Source organism: Aricia agestis, chromosome 19, assembly GCF_905147365.1.
Source record: "Aricia agestis chromosome 19, ilAriAges1.1, whole genome shotgun sequence".
NCBI classification, from domain to species: domain Eukaryota; kingdom Metazoa; phylum Arthropoda; class Insecta; order Lepidoptera; family Lycaenidae; genus Aricia; species Aricia agestis.
In genome coordinates this window covers 2,926,099-2,944,198 of record NC_056424.1, presented here as the reverse complement: position 1 = coordinate 2,944,198, position 18,100 = coordinate 2,926,099, and the positions used below count along the sequence as shown (strand labels likewise).

General features: G+C 35.7%; 1 protein-coding gene across 2 annotated transcripts; it reads left to right on the top strand.

Moving 5' to 3' along the window:
* Positions 1-72: 72 nt before the first annotated feature.
* Positions 73-7,288, top strand: LOC121736630. 2 transcript variants are annotated; one of them, XM_042127958.1, is made up of 7 exons: positions 73-263; positions 362-583; positions 924-1,072; positions 1,486-1,642; positions 3,884-4,033; positions 4,821-4,941; positions 6,779-7,288. In XM_042127958.1, exons 1-7 carry the CDS (start codon positions 239-241, stop codon positions 6,948-6,950), a joined length of 996 nt encoding a protein of 331 aa, XP_041983892.1. In that variant the 5' UTR covers positions 73-238; the 3' UTR covers positions 6,951-7,288. The 2 variants fall into 2 exon arrangements, with proteins under 2 accessions (XP_041983892.1, XP_041983894.1); XM_042127960.1 differs by having other exon boundaries at positions 342-583.
* Positions 7,289-18,100: the final 10,812 nt, after the last annotated feature.

Below are 18,100 nucleotides of genomic sequence, written 5' to 3'. Positions count from 1 at the left end.
ATCTATGTCACATTTGAGTTCAAGTTAAAAAAATCTATATAGCTGTGTATTTTGTAACGGTCAAATGTCAATTTGAAAAATAATCGAATTTCGTGTTGTTGGTGTTGTTTTCAGTGCTTTTATTTTATTATAAGAAATGTGTTAAATTTTATGAAAATACAGTTTTTAGCCAGAAGTATTTCTAATTCACGATTTAAGTTATATAAAATACTGAATTTTGGTAATCTATCACGCTAAAATGTCGCGATTCGTGGCTAAAAATAGTAAGTACAACATTGCACTTTTAAACTAAACTTTCTGTGCATTTATAGTTCTCTACCCATAAAACGTGTTTAAATAAGACGAGTACGATATTTTTCAGGAATAAGCGACCTTCAAACTCTGATCAGTAAGATACCTCTGAGCGTATGCTGTAGGCTCGTGTTGTCGGAGTTCGGAGTACAGTGGCGGGATGTGAGCCGGGCTGTCAGGAACTCCCGGTTGCCTATGACCCCAGCAAGTGTCGCCAGGGTCCTATCGAGGCATGCCAAAAATCTACCCAATGAGGAAATCATTGAAATTGTATCAAAATTGAGATTAAAAAGTTAGTATACTTTGTGTTAATTAGGTAAAAGTTTTGATGCCAGTCCTAACTACTTTAGGATTATGTCTTAAGACAAAAGATGATCATTACACATTAGACAGATTTTGAGAATCTCTGAGCACATATTATATTTATAGATTCAAAGATTTTATTTGCAAACTAAGTAATTAATATACAAACATTGTAAGTAAAGACTTAGTACCTTGTGCAGGCGTTTGCTTAAAAATTGTGAACAATTAAAACATTGTAATATATATTATTACAATGTTACAATACATTTATTATATTTATTTTAAGCTTCATTTCTACACAAACAAATATGATATACTTCATTTTACAGTGGTGGTAACGCAGCGCAGGACGTGGCATGTTATTAAGCTATCAGAACAAATATCAGATGAGCCGGTCAACACTTTGGTGCGGGTGCTACCGGCTCGTGTTGAAAATGCATTGAGAACATCCAAAACTAGTCGGAATATGCGTCCAGAGGTATGTTAATCCCTCGATCATGGGAAACAAGACATAATAGATATTAAATTGTTTCGCAACCGCATGTGGTCGCTTGGGGCTTGATGGGTTAAGAGAGGGATCAGGGAACAACCATTTTATTATTGTTTCTTGCAAAGTGCTGGAGTGAAAGATGTCATACAGCCAATATATAATATTATGCCACCCTATATAAAATAACTTTTTATTCAATTAAATTCTCAATGGGTCCCCATTACGTCATCTATAAAGTACGTCATTTGAGATGTGATTTCACAAAACTAAACCCCCTTGTCACACAACATCGCCAAACTACTCCTCCCCCTTTACATGTGATCTTCTGGATGACCCCTTGCAATCACCCGCCCAGTAAATTAAAGATTTGGGTTTCTTAATTTTTCCTACACAATTTACAGGTCCAATCCATCAAGATGGGTGACTTGATATACATCAGCATACAGATGGTGTCGGAGATCAAGGATGGGGCAGTGCTGTATGTGGCCTATCCACCCGGGGAGGCAGTGGCGCTGGTCAGCTCGCTACATTCCAGCTCCCTGAAACCTTGTCTGCTAGGTAATTCAGTCTCGCTTGCAAAATTCTGCCTTCAAATCCTTACTTCCTTATATTTTAAATGTAAAAGTGTGGTCTGACTGTTTGTTACCTCTGTATGCTTAAGTGGCTGAACCAATTTAGATGAAATTTGGTATGGAAATACTTTGAATTGACATGTTTAACTGTACGATATATGACTTAACTTATAAATTCAATTAATAATTGTGTAATGATTATGACAATGCATGTAATGATTATTATGGAACTAATGTTACTAACTCTTGACCAATGTTCATATTTTAATGTTTGCATGTCGAGAAAATCGACCAAAATATGTGAGACACTGTAAAATTGTACCATCTTATATGACCATATTTTTGCAAATAAAGATTATTATTATTATTTGAAGAAAGAGAAAGGACATAGGTAGGGAATGTTATTATTCGACAAATTTACTATTCGAATAATTCGAATATTTTACAAAACTTTTCGAATAATTCGAATGTTATTCGAATAATTAAAAAATATTGAAAAATGCTGTAAACTCTGAATAAAAGTGACAAAAAGCTTCGTACAGCCATGTATAACCTATTTTGTTAATACTATAAAGTAAGCAATTCTTATTTTTACTTTTATCAACATAAATCTTCATAAATGACATAGTTAATTTTTATTGTGAAACACTTTAAAAATGTATATTTTAAGGTTACAGCTAGGCAATAAAAGAAAGGCTGTAAAGTGTAAACCGTTTTCGATCTCTGCACCTTTTACTTTTCTCATGTGATTATGCTTAAGTCTTGCTAGGCAGCAGTTGAGATTAAATAATAATAATATGATATTCGACGTTATGATATCTGTTCATAAATACTAAGCCAGCTTACCCGTCTTTTTGATATTTTCGATCCACATTTACCTAGTTCTCCTAGTTGGTTTCACCTGTGTCAATGTGGCTCGAAATTATAAAAAAGGGCCACTAGTATAAAACCAACCCCACAACAAAGAAAAAACATTGCAACGAAGCCCTGGGGGAGGGTGAAACAATCCTAGAGCTGGTGAATTTAGTAACTTGAAGTTTGATAACACCAATAACATGATATTAAGGAGCCATCGACATTTTTTGATACTGTACTAACTGTTTCAATTATCAGTCGAGGACTGCCGTGGTAAAGCTATTGAATAACAAATTTTTATCAACTTGTCGAATAGATCACATCGCAAACTTCAAGCCAGAAAGGCGTATAAAAAAAAATATCTTTTGTATTTTAACTACATATTTTAAAAATCTCAATATTGCACTTACATTTATTACCTTCTTAAAAAACGAGTTTGTTTTATATACACCCTTCTGGCATAATGAACATGAACAACAATGAACTAAAAACATGGTCAACGGCGACGATGAATGGTCGTATACTCATTAGTTAGACTAAAACAGATTTATATATATTATTAAAGATGTAGAATATTCATAAATAATATTATTTTTCTGAAATAAACTTAATTATGTTCTTATTCCATGTTAATTTTATGTTTGATAGCATTTTAAACAAAAATAAAAAATATTTTTAATATTCGAATTATTCGAAAAATAATTTGGCGAATATTCGAGTAATAAAATCGTCGAATATTCGAATAAAACGAGTATTCGAATATTCGAATAACATACCCTAGACATAGGACATTTTTTGATATTGATTACTGTACCGTTTTTACCGTACCGTGATAGCCAAATTTTGGTACAATGAAACCTGTGCGCATCATTCATGGGCGTATCCAGGATTGTAGCCATACCTGTTTTGAGAAGATCTGGTATATTGAAACAAAAAATCATGAAAATTGACTGAAAAGATATTTTGTTTCCAACACTTCATTTTGCAGAGTGGGTAACACATTTATTTCCACTAGCCAGGAAAATTGACGTCTATTTCATCTTCTGCAGAGGGCCAGCTGCCCCCCCTGCCCCTACCTGGGTTTGCCCATAGCATCATCTAGAATTTATTAAAAAAATGATGTACCTAATATACTTTTTATTTAAACATGGAATAAGCTACCTGAGACAGTAATAATAGAATTCACAGTAAATTTGCTAAAAATAATACTGGACAAACTGAAAATTGTATGATGCATCATTTTTGTTAGCAGCTTGTTTGTTTTGTGTTTTGTTACTGAAATAATAATAAAAATTAAGTTTTGGTGTTCAAGCTATTGCTTGCTGCTTAATAGTTCATGCTATCATCATTTAAGTCATAGCTTAAATTTCAGGTTTGGGCTATAAGAAATTTGAGGATGCTGGTCTGAACGGGAGAGATGTGTACTCGTTGCTAAGAATCATCAACGGTGGGAACACAGAATTGCCTGACCATCTTGCCGAACTTCCAGAATTTGATGATGGACCTTGCACTGTTAAAGGAGGTAGTTTTATTTATTTATTGTAACATTATTTTCTAAAGTGCAGGGTTGATAAGCTTCAGTTTATCCTTCTCGCCAGAGGTCGTGGGAAATAGTTAAAAACAATAAAGATTAAAAAGATTGATATAATATCAACTAGGACTTAGGAGAAGGATTTAATTGTGTTCATGAAATGGCATATTATTTGAATAGGGAAGATGCCATATTCTTATTTTTGTGTTTATTTTAAAGAACTCCATGTACAATAGACCACAAGTATGTATATAAAAAAATTAAAACACTAAAATTTACTGCAAAAAATGCGGTTTAAAATTTACAATTTAAATTTTGGCGCCAAAACGGATCTAGTCTGTAGGCCGTCACTACTGTCCTGCCCCGCGTTCTATTTAGCGTTAAAAATGATCAAAACGCTCAAAATAGGAGGCATTTTGAGCGTTTTGATCGTTTTTGCCGCTGAATGGATCGCGGGGATAGCAGATGTGACGTCACTGAACGCTGATTGGTGTTGTGAAATCTGTTCCGTCCGTCAAGTTACTTTTAATTCGTAATTTTTGTGAAAAAAAAAACAATTATAAAATATTAACCTTGCAGTGGCCCTTCTTTTATATTTTTTTAACATTTTAATAGCAAAATTTTCATAAATATTATATTTGCATGTTCCCTAATTTAGGCGCTTGCGGTCACTTGCCGCGGGGATCGAAAAACCACCTTAACTCCTCTCAGCGTTTACCTATAGCACCCAGTTGATAACATCTACAAGCTGTACTAAAACCAACCTAATCTGTTACAGGTATAGACTTTACTGGTCGCGCTGCCGCGGACCGGTACGCGGCGGCCGCGCTCGGCCCCGACCCGCCGCAACTCACCAAACTCGCCGTCACTGCCAACAAAAAGTTCTTCAATCCCGACATGTGGGTAGTGATTTATGCCTTGTTTTTTTTTTTAAATATAAATTAAGGGGACAAACAAGCAAACGGGTTCAACTGATGGAAAAATGATGGAAATCAACAACCGTCGCCCATGGACACTCGCAGCATTGGTATTCGCTTGTTACACAGAGACAGTGCTCTCGGTCAATCGAATTGGCCAAAATCACTGTCTCGCCCGTGTACTCGCTTAGTGTATTCAAACCCTGTGGGAGAGATCGCACTACGAGGGCTGCTATTTATGTATCCGGAACTGGCCACTTACAAGAACAATATTTAAAAAGTAATTACAACATTTGAAAATAGAACTCTTTGGTTGAAGAATACATTTTATTTCATGTGGCTGTCAATTATTTTTCCATTGTGGCGTCATTTTGAAAATTGTGTGTCTTCATTTGCCATGGATTTAACGCGTGAACATTTTCGTGCAATGATTTACTACGATTTTCGGCGTGGGCTAAATCAACAACAGTGCTTTATTCAACTCACCGCAACTTTTGGAGATGAAGCACCATCAAAAACCACTGTTTATCACTGGTACAGTGAGTTTAATCGTGGGCGGTCTATGCTCACGGATGAAAATAAAGAAGGTCGCCCAAAAACAGCTGTTGTCCCACAAAATATAGATGCTGTGCGGGAACTAATAATGCGTGATCGTCATGTTACATATCGCGAGATAGAGGCGTCCTTAGGCATAAGTATGACGAGCATACATAAGATATTACACGAACATTTGGCTGTAAAAAAAATATGTTCGCGTTGGATTCCGCACAACTTGACAATCGATCAAAAACGGGCTCGTGTCGATTGGTGCAAAAAAATGATAAAAAAATACAACCGTGGTACGTCAAAAGCCGTTTATAATATCTACACAGGTGATGAATCTTGGATCTATGCATATGACCCCGAAACTAAACAACAGTCAACGGTGTGGGTGTTCCAAGATGAGCCGAAACCAACAAGTTACTCGTGCAAAAAGTACTTTGAAGCAAATGGTCGCCTGTTTTTTTGGAATTAATGGACATGTGGCTACAGTGCCATTAGAGAATCGTAAAACGGTTAATTCTGAATGGTATACGACCATTTGTTTACCAGAAGTCTTTGAAGAAATAAGAAAGGACAACCGACAACGCAGAATCATATTACATCACGACAATGCTAGCTGTCACACCTCAGCTGAAACAACTCAGTTTTTGGAGGGTCAAAAGATCGAATTGACTGATCATCCGCCGTACAGCCCTGATTTGGCACCTAACGATTTCTTTTTATTTCCATACGCGAAGAACAAATTACGTGGTCAACGTTTTTCGAGCCGCGAAGAGGCTGTTGATGCGTTCAAAATGCACGTTTTGGAGATACCTCAATCAGAATGGAAAAAGTGCTATGAAAATTGGTTCCAGCGTATGCAAAAGTGTGTCGATCATCGCGGCGAATATTTTGAAAAGCAATAAAACCATATTAAATGATATATGTTTGTTTCTTTTTTTAATTCCGGATACATAAATAGCAGCCCTCGTAAGCGACACGACGCTGCAACGGAGCGACGCGACACGTCACGCCCCTGAACTTACCGCCGTACTCAGAGACAATTAATTACGATTAACCTTCAATTTAATGAAGAGTTTGACAGATAATGTATGGGGCTTATGTCAAAATTTTGAATTAATTACATTTAAGTAAGTCGGCCATTTTTAAAAAAAGAAGAAGAAGTAATTATTAATGTTCGACTGATTGCGGCAGTTAATTTTCTAAACGTATAAACCACGATCAAATAGTTTTTTGCATTGACATATTTTTTAATCTTTAACATTATTATTTTCAGATTGAATAAGAAGATGAAAATAACGATACAGTTAAAGAGTGATGACATTGCTAAAACTCTTCATACCTGGGCCGTGAAGAGAGCCATACACCCCATGTCAGATTGGTTCCGAGTCTTCCATCAAGCCAAATCAAACAAACTGCAAGTGGACTTTGATGATGATTCTTCATGATTTGTGATAAGCAATTTTCGACATTGGGTCGTCTGTATATAAATAATGGAAATATAAATGAAAAGCAAAAGAATGAAGAGACTGCCAGATTTCAAGGACAAAATGACAGATTTCTTTTCTATATCTGTAACATTGTTTATTTTCTATAGAAATCCTTTGGGGGCATGCATAATGTAAAAACAATTACTTAGCGCAGAAGTAAGGATGCTGCGCATATCCCTCCCTTCAAGCTGTCCAAATGTCAGTAAGGGAGCTTTCACAAGCCACCGCGGCGTTTTACCGCAATTTTTGTGCATGTTTATATAGTGAATTATTCAAATTAAAAAAACATTACATTTAAAAAATACATTTTTAATTTGCACACCTATCCCTGCAGCAATAAGCCTTTCTAACATGTCTCTCTCCCTCATGCGCACGATAAATTATAATATTGTAGTTTTTAGGGTTCCGTACCCAAAGGGTAAAAACGGGACCCTATTACTAAGACTTTGTTGTCTGCCCGTCTGTCTGTCTCCAGGCTGTAACTCAAGAACGCACAGTGTGATAAAAACCTCGATTTTGTTTCACAACGTTTTTCTTTCAAAATACTATAGTTGATAGCTATATAAACAGAGTAAAACTCCGAGATCGATATTCTTTGTAGTTATTTTTTTAAAGAGTGTCAAAGTTGGCGTTTTTCCGGGTAAAAAATTTGCATAAAAATTAATAGAAAAAAAACTAATCAAGTAACATTAATTTTGTTTATACCAATTAAACAAGCACTTAATACTTGACTTTTTCTCCGAATTTGGTTAAACTACTGTGATCAAGTAGGCAGATATTTATTTATTTAGTAATTTTAGTTTTTTATTTGTTATTTCGCGATTAGATCGAATTAGAAAAAGTTTTAAGCATGAAATGATAGTGTGAGTAATCCTTTATCAATGTTATCAAAAATCACACTCTAATAACCTCTGTGTCAGAAGTAATATCCAATTCAATTTTTTTTTATAAAAATTCGGATTTTTTTATACCTAGGGTTGTCACTAAAGTTGATATTTTATTTTCCCCGACTACATCAGAAGGTGATTACTGATTAGATACTGTTTGAGCATATAAAATCATTAATTTACGTCATATTTTTTCACCTTTTAGATTTTTTATTATTAGACCTACCTAAACGTGATCCTGATATTTTTTGTATAGGATATCGATTGCGAATTTGCGTATCAACCGGATAAATCAAACAAGAGACCTTTAGTGACAACCTTAGGTACAAAAAATCCGAATTTTTATTAAAAAAAATTTAAATACGATATAACTTCTGACACAGAGGTTATTAGAGTGTGATTTTTGATAACATTGATAAAGGATTACTCACACTATCATTTCATGCTTAAAACTTTTTCTAATTCGATCTAATCGCGAAATAACAAATAAAAAACTAAAATTACTAAATAAATAAATATCTCCCTACTTGATCACAGTAGGTTAACCAAATTCGGAGAAAAAGTAAAGTATTAAGTGCTTGTTCAATTGGTATATACAAAATTAATGTTACTTGATTAGTTTTTTTTTAATTAATTTTTATGCAAATTTTTGACCCGGAAAAACGCCAACTTTGACACTCTTTAAAAAAATAACTACAAAGAATATCGATCTCGGAGTTTTACTCTAATGTTTATATAGCTATCAACTATACTATTTTGAAAGAAAAACGCGGTGAAACAAAATCGAGGTTTTTATCACACTGTGGAACGGTACTAGCTAGAGATTTGAAATTTTCGCACTCTAACAGATTATATTTGTTGCCGCTATAACAAGTACTAAAAACAAAATAAAATTATTATTCCTACAATAACAATTTATGGCCTAATTTTGCTCTACGGAACCATTCGTACGCGAATCCGACTCGCACTTGGCCGATTATTATTACGTGTACGTGTATACGCTATAATAATACGTGCTGATACCATAAAGACCGATTCAGTGCGGATGACACGGGAGCCGTGTCATACGCGTTTTTAACGTGTGGCGTATGACACGGGAGCCGTGTCATTTGAAAAACGATTGTATCTCCCTCAAATTACACTTTAGAAGGTTCTACTCTGAACAAAATCATCTTAATTTTCCACGTAGAACAAGCCAAGGCTTCGCCTCTGAATATTCTGTGAATTGAAAAAACGTAGGGGCCGTCAACCTTTTTTAAAAGGTGCACTCCGAACAAAACCATCTAAATTTTCTACGTAAAACAAGCTTATAGGCTTCCTCTCTGAATATTCTGTGAATTGAAAAAAGTAGGTGCTGTCTCCTTTTTTAGCCCACCGTACATTATCCAAAATTTCTGATCACTAAAATTCGGACGCCCGCCGGAACGTACTCTGTTCATACATTTTGTTGTGGACCCCGCATACTATCAGAATTCTGACGTGTCAAAATTCAAAATGTATGAGCGTCCGACTTTTTTTGATAATAAATTCGGATAGATAATTTTCGTTTCGTTTGACAGGTCGAGATTGTTGCTCTATTCCGCTAGGTATATTAACTTTATGGCTGATACCAATTTAAGGCCTTAAGGCCTAATTACACCTACTGAGTTGAGTGGCGAGACAGTGTTCTCGGTAGGTGTTATCATGGGCGTACCCAGGTTCTGGGCCAGGGGGGGGGGGGGGGGCAAATTACCCAGGTCTTGGTGCCAGGGGGGGCAAATTACCCAGGTTCTCAGTTCTCAAAATCAGATTTTTCATAAGCTAGGTGTTTATAAAGAATAAAAAATTAATAATTTTTAGTTGTAAAATATTGTATTGCAAACAAATAGCAAAAATTCGTTTTCTTAATTTTTACCGACTTCCAAAAAGGAGGAGGTTATACGTTCGGCTGTATGTTTTTTTTTTGTATGTTTAACGATAACTCAGCCGTTTGAGATCCGATTTTCAAAATTCTTTTTGTGTTGTATAGGGTTTAACTCGAATTTGGTACCATGTTCAAAAAAGTTTCGAGGGGACTCCTTGAAATTTGTATGGAAACATATAGTGATTTCAATTTTTTCTGAAGCATTCGAGGTAAATGCTATCAAAAAGTAAGACTTCGCATCAAGTTATACCCTGGATCCGAAGGTAACCAACAGAACTTTTGAATCCTTATAGATACAGGTTCAGGGATTTCGGCGTTGTTTAAACAACTGAAAGCATAAGCCAACACATCAATTTATTTAATCATCATCATCAAAATCATAATTATGCCATGGGTCATCACATTATGACCCAATCATTGATGCTTTTCGTGATATTTTGCATCAAAGCAAATGTTATTGATGATTATTTCGCTGTTTGTGGACCGATTTTCAAAATTCTTGTGTTGTTGTATAGGGTATAATCTTGATTTTGTATAATAATTACGAAAGTGGTGAGCTGATGATGAGATCTATGAGCAATCCAGGGAAATCCTTGAAATTTATCAAGACTCATAGTGGTTAAAATGTTGTTTCTAGTAACTTAAACATATGTTACGAATAAGAGAAAGTTCATTCGAAGGTGTCTCTTGGTCCAAAGGCACTGAACAGAACTCCTGAACCTTTAAAGATAAAAGTTTTTAAATTGCAGTATCGCTTAGATAACTGCAAGCATTTACCACAATTTCGCTTACAGTAACATAATGTGAATAGTTAACATTCGTAGTGGTTATTTACGCATAAAGCCTTATCTTGTAGATAGCTAAAAAGAGTGAAATTATTATTTTTAACAAAAAATTTAAACCGACTTCCAAGGTAAAAACAATAATAATATGAACTAAAAAGTATTAAATAACTATTACTCTATAATAGTGCCTTTTTCAGAATTCGTCTAAATCTCAACTATTTCTGTACATACTACAGTCTTCATTACTTTGAAGTCGGTACCAGTCCCAAAAGACGAATTCTGAAAAAGGCACTATTATAGAGTAATAGTTATTTAATACTTTTTAGTTCATATTATTATTGTTTTTACCTTGGAAGTCGGTTTCAATTTTTTGTTAAAAATAATAATTTCACTCTTTTTATAGATAAAAGTACTAGATAATATACTTAGTAGGGACGTCAACATGATGCAGGGGGGGGGGGGGGGGGTACGCCCATGGGAAGATGTATTGATTGTATCTTCCTCAAATTACACTTTAGAAGGTTCTGCTCCGAACAAAACCATCTAAATTTTCTACGTAAAACAAGCTTATAGACTTCCTCTCTGAATATTCTGTGAATTGAAAAAAGTAGGTGCTGTCTCCTTTTTTAGCCCACCGTACATTATCCAAAATTTCTGATCACTAAAATTCGGACGCCCGCCGGAACGTACTCTGTTCATACATTTTGTTGTGGACCCCGCATACTATCAGAATTCTGACGTGTCAAAAATTCAAAATGTATGAGCGTCCGACTTTTCTGATAATAAATTCGGATAATGTGCAGCCGGGCTTTTTAATAATAAACTTTTAAGAAAATAAAGAAGTAATATTGGGAGTCTTCATGGTTCCCATCATCAGATCACCACTTTTGTGAACATGGTACCAACTCGGAACCGGATCAATCGGAACAAATACCCTATACAACCAAAGAAAAATTTTGAAAATCCGTTCACAAACAGCGGAGTAATCGTTGGACACACAAAAAAATATCCACAGCCAAACGTATAACCTCCTCTTTTTGGAAGTCGGATAAAAAATATTAACTACGAACTTCTTTAAATTTATCTACGAACGTATAATTTACTTTGGAAACCCAGATCTATTTAATATAGGTAGGTACTAATTTTTCTAACTTTGAAAGCTACAAAAGGTTTGCAACATCTGAATAAAAAAATCGCTTACCTGCCATTTTCAGGTTTACACTTAGTAAAACTACTCGAAATCAACTTAAAACAACGTAGCCTTCTGTCAACAACAATAGTTTGGGTTCAATTAAATAAATTAAGTTTATACAAGCGTAAAAACCAAAAAAAAAACCATAAAGCTTTTTGAACGTGGCGGATGACACGGTAGCCGTGTCATCTACTCCTATGGCGTATGACACGGCTCACGTGTCACGGGAAAATTGTATGCCGCCACGACTGAAAGTCTTCAAAAAGGTGTGCCGCATTGAATCGGTTAATATACCTAGCGGAATAGAGAAATAAAGGCCTGAGCAAGAGAGATGTCACTATCAGTAACACTGCGTGGTAAAAAGAGACGTGTGATACATGACAGCAGCACTCTTTTTTTTTGACGTCCAATCGGCACGTGCCGTACGTTGACAATTTAATCTCATAGAATTCATGTTCAATCATTCTTGTGTAAGTGTACCTATACGTACACATATTTTGCACACAGATGAAAACCAATTTCCGTTTCGTTTGACAGCTCGAGATTGTTGCTCTATTCCGCTAGGTATATTAACTTTATGGCTGATACCAATTTAAGGCCTTAAGGCCTAATTACACCTACTGAGTTGAGTGGCGAGACAGTGTTCTCGGTAGGTGTTATCATGGGCGTACCCAGGTTCTGGGCCAGGGGGGGGGGGGGGGCAAATTACCCAGGTCTTGGTGCCAGGGGGGGCAAATTACCCAGGTTCTGGGCCAGGGGGGGGCAAATCAGATTTTTCATAAGCTAGGTGTTTATAAAGAATAAATAGGGACGTCAACATGATGCAGGGGGGGGGGGGTACGCCCATGGGAAGATGGAAGTAAGTAGTGGATGCCCGTATTTCTCTTCATTCACCGACGGGAAAGTCGGACTTTTAAGTATAGTTTACACAGAGCCAATAATCATGTCTTGACCTGCCCTCCGTCGCCATACCCATACGAAGTAATTAAATCCGAGCTTAAGAAATTAAAATCTCAAAGAATCAGTAGAGTACCTCAATGCCGAATATGACCGCCTTCAATCTAATCTAAAAGAGTCAGACCAACAGATTAAACAATTAAAAAAAGAAAATTCAACCCTCTCGAAGACTGTTGAGTCGTTATCGTCTAGGATTAACCTATAGAGCAGCACTCTCGTGAAAGCAACATAGAGATCCACGGAGTCCCAGAATCCAAATCAGAGAATCTCTACACCGTCGTAAATCAACTCGGTAGTGTTATCTCTCAACCCATCATGGAAACTGACATCTTGTCCTGCACTCGTGTTAGGAAACTTGACGACTCTACAAAGAGACCGCGCACCATCATAGTAAAATTAAGAAATACCAAAGTTAGAGACTCAATAATAGCATCAGTTCAAAAATTTAACAAAAACAAGGCTAATGAAAGACTGAGCACGAGTCACTTAGGCTACGGCACTACTAAATCATACGTATATGTCTCAGAACATCTTGCTCCATATTACAAGGCTCTCCATGCTCGGACTCGACAAATAGCGAAAGAAAAGGGCATCAAATACGTCTGGATAAGGAACGGTCGAATATACGTGAGAAGGGACGATCAATCCCCTGCTAAACATAAAGTGTTACGACTCCTTGAACAATATTTAAATTCCCTAGATTTAATTTCTCAATAAGCCACCTATCTCGGACATACATGTTATTTATCTGAAATCATCATGGTCAACATTTATTACTTACCAAAATTTTCGAGGAATGAAGACAAAACTCAGTGATATAAGATATTAGACTAGCGACTCTACAATGCAATTACGAACTAATAGCTGCAACTGAAACTTGGCTTGACCAGACAATTCTCGACAGCGAACTTTTTTCTAATAAATATAATATATATAGAAGAGATCGCCACACGACGGACTCGTCATCGAAGGCTGGGGGAGGTGTCTTGCTCGCTGTATCCAAAGATCTTGAATCTTATCGTGTTGAACACTACGAAAGTGGTTTCGAAGACTTGTGGATTAATGTTAAGTTAGGTAAAAAGTATTTATTGATTTGTATACTCTACGTACCTCCTCCTATATCTCCTAATGCTCTGAACACTTTATTAGATAACATTAGTTGTAATTTACAATCCTACAATGGGAACGTCATGGTGCTAGGCGATTTTAACTTGGGTTTTATTAAATGGATACCTGACGGTAATGACACAAACCATTTATCTCCGATTAATTATAACAACAGCCTTGGCTTTTCACTGGTTGACTTCATGTCTCTAAACAATCTTACACAGTTTAATTGTATACCTAACCATAATGGTCGCACACTAGATCTTGTTTTGACAAATTTCCCTCATATCAAGGTAAGTAACTCTACTGAGTTACTTAGTAGGCTAGATCCTCACCATCCTTCATTAGATATCGAACTCCCTGTTGAACCTGAATATCAGTTATTAAATAAGAAATTATTCGCCTCACACAACTTTAGGAAGGGTGACTATTACGAAGTCAATCACAAGCTGCATTTAATAGACTGGAGTCGCGAACTAGAGAATTGCACACACGTCAACGAAATGGTGAATACATTTTATACAATCATCAACAAAATAATTGATACTTGTATGCCAAAGACTCGACCAAAAAATAAAAAATATCCGGTATGGTTCACAAAATAGGCTAATCTCAGAAAAAGAAAAAATTAGGAAACGGCTGAAAATCCATAAAAATCCAAGAGATAGACTTGAACTAAAGCTAGCAAAATATAGAGTGGACTCGTTGCTAAAATTATGTTACTCAAAATATGTAACAGAAACTGAAAATGCCATAACCCGCGACCCTAAGAAATTCTGGTCATATATAAAAGAAAAACGTGCTTCCATATCTTCTTTACCCTCAGAAATGGTACTGAACAATTCTGTGGCTAAATCTGGAAGTGATGTATGTAACCTCTTTGCCAAGCAATTTTCCACTTTGTATTCCCCGATTTCGTCTAATACTGTCTCACAACCGACTGACGCGCAAACATCGGCGCAGAGCTCCCTTTCTACAATACAAATATCTGAAACTGATATTTCCAAGGCGCTTAAATCACTTGATCATAGTAAGGGCGCTGGACCTGATGGGATACCACCTATTTTTATAAAAAAATCATATAAAAATTTAACTCTACCATTAAAAATTATATTTAACAAGTCATTACAAACATCGTATTTTCCAGACGCTTGGAAGTCTGCAAATATACTTCCCATATATAAAAAGGGTTCAAAAAATAATGTCAGCAATTACCGACCCATATCAATATTGAGCACATTCTCTATTTATTTATTTATTTATTTATTTAAGTAATACAAATTATAACTTATGTCTAATTGAGAGTGTACCATAAACCTGCAAGGTTTGTCTCAGGTGTGTCAGGGATCTAAGCTATTCGAAAGCCTGATCTGTCCAGTACTAACCCACCACGCCAAATTCATATATCCAAGGATCAGCATGGTTTCTGTCGCGGTCGCTCCACGGTTACAAACCTTCTGAATTATATCTATGACGAATCTAAGCTTCTGGACAATCAAAACCAAGTAGACGCAGTATACACAGACTTTAGCAGTGCATTCGATAAAGTTGATCACAAAATACTTATTTCCAAGCTATATGCTTATGGAATTCAAGATCCCCTGCTTTCGTGGTTCCGGTCGTACCTCATGGATAGAGTTCAGGTTGTAATAGTCAACGGCCATCGCTCAGAACCGTTTGTCGCCTCTTCTGGTGTCCCTCAGGGTTCGCATCTTGGCCCAATCCTGTTTTCGTTATTCATAAATGATATAACCGCCAGAATCATCTTTAGTAAATGCTCTCTGTTTGCGGACGATCTAAAAATATATAGGGTTATTAAATCACCTCAAGACCGCGATTTGCTCCAGAGAGATCTCGACTCTATCGAGGCATGGTGTAGCAACAATAAAATGTCCCTTAATGCCTTAAAATGTGCTCACATAAAATTTAGCCGCAAAAGAAAACCCATAAACACCTGCTACTTTATTCAACGACAGCAATTACAAGAGGTTAAAGTCGTCAGGGATCTGGGAGTCATGCTAGATAGCAAATTATCTTTCATTGAGCATCTTGATCATATAATAAGTAAAGCGTGGTCGTTACTTGGCTTCATTAAACGTAACACTAGAGACTTCAGAAAGGCTAACAGCATTATAACTATATTCAATGCCCTAACCCGCAGTACATTAGAATATGCTTCTGTAGTCTGGAACCCCCATTACAAAACACACATTCAAAGAATCGAGAGGGTGCAACGTTCGTTTACACGTTATCTTTCATTCAAAGATAAGACGTGCCCTTAAAGAGCAAGCTACGAAAATCGTCTTACCCATTTTAATATCTACTCCCTTGAGTGTCGCAGGTTCGTGTCTGACCTATGCACCTTGCACAAAATAGTTAACAATAACTGACTCAACGAGTCTATTAAATATGATCAACCTATACGTACCTAGATGCTTTCCCAGAAATCCCGTAAAAACTTTTTCAACCAGTCCTGCTAAAACCAACCTAGGAAAATACTCCCCCCTAAACCGAATAACAGGCTCCTACAATAAATTTGCTTCATACGATATAGATATTTTCCATGACAATCTAGATAGGTTCAAAAAAAATTATATTTGTTAATTAAAGATAATGATATTATGAGTAATTGACATATTGATGTGATTATATTTAATTTTAATGTATATTTATTATTTAATAACTTTATGCAACTAAATTCTATTGACATTTACTAAATTTTGTTATGTTGACATGTAAAAATAATACTTTTAATAAACTATAATTAATTAAGTAATTGTAAATGATATTATTGTAATTTTGTATTTAATGTAAATGTGAATCATTAAAATTGTGTCTTGCTATTATATTTATTAGGTATTTCTGTTAACTGCACGGAGAATATATTAATTATTGTGAATGCTGTGTACACCTGTAATTAACTTTTGTTTTAGAATAAGTATACCTGTAAAGAAATAATGTAATCTTGTAGCAATAAGTTGTTGGTGTATCAATTTAAATAAATAAATAAATAAATGAATTGCCGATCCGGGCAGTTTGTATGGGTATGACGACGGATTTTTTTGAGTTCCCAGCATTGTTTTCATAGAAAAACTTGATCATATTGACGGGTTCATTTGATGGTTTTAAGGATAACGGTGTTCACCCTAACATGCGGTGAGTGCGGCAGTCACTTGTCAGTCTAATTGCTGTTGTAAAAACAATATCATAACTCACGCGGCTTAAAAAATCATTTATTTTACAATCTTATAAACTAACTTCATATCAATATATTTTTACATTCGGCTTAAACATGATTTTCGAATTGGAAACAAATTAATACACAATATTCAATACTTGATGTAACTTGCAGATGCGGCTGTTCTGCACTATCTATGCAGTGACAAAAGAAGAAAATGTCTTAGTAGCCCACCGTTTATATCCTGATTATACAATAAAGGGGAGACCGCATTAGGCGACATTACGCTGCAACTGAGCGACGCGACACTGCATGGCCAAATATTTTTGGTATGAATTCGTATGAGCTAAGCGCACGAGTTAAGAGTGGCAGCCCTGCCCAGATCAGCTTTGTCAGCTCTTCCTAAGTGGAACAGCTGACAAACACATCACCAGCACTTTAGTTATATAAAAACGTAGACTTAAGTTAGTTTAAGGGATTCTTTCGATTGTTAAATTAGTAGTAAGAACTCTGTTGGTCTGAAATAAAATTATTTTTTTAAGTCAAAACCTCGACTGAGTATTTAATTCACGCGACACTAAAGTCAGTCTATTGAATGTGAACTGTTGCGATGTGCCGGTCCGCTGCAGCGTAGTGTAGTGTCACTAAGTGCGGTCTGCAGTCTCGCATTTAGGCTCAACTCACACTGGGCCCTGGGGGCTGGGGCAGAGTCGAAGCAACGTGCCATTTTTTTTGCCTACTACAATGGATCATTGTATCTTCGCCTTTCCTAAAAATAACATGCCAAGAAAATTTATAACTAGTGCATACAACAAAAACTTATCTATTGAATGATTATCTATATAGCTAAAAAATCAAGCCTCTAACAATAAAATGAGGCATATTTCTAAAATAATATTGAAAAATTTTGATACAAAACCAAACACACAAACTTAAAACTATTGTTTACAGATTATTATTTTCAACACCATGTATGGAACCCCTGGGGTTTATTAATCATTAACAGATAAAACAGAAACCTACCTTTAAAATATGTATAATAACTTAGAAAAAACTGTTGACTACATTTTTCAATCTTAGTAAATCAAATTTTCAGATT

Bases quoted from the DNA above. Each gene is read 5' to 3' on its own strand.
- LOC121736630 (XM_042127958.1), top strand. From the start codon at position 239: ATGTCGCGATTCGTGGCTAAAAATA. The intron at 584-923 runs GTTAGTATACTT...TTCATTTTACAG, and splicing joins ATCAAAATTGAGATTAAAAA to TGGTGGTAACGCAGCGCAGG. The intron at 4,034-4,820 runs GTAGTTTTATTT...AATCTGTTACAG, and splicing joins ACCTTGCACTGTTAAAGGAG to GTATAGACTTTACTGGTCGC.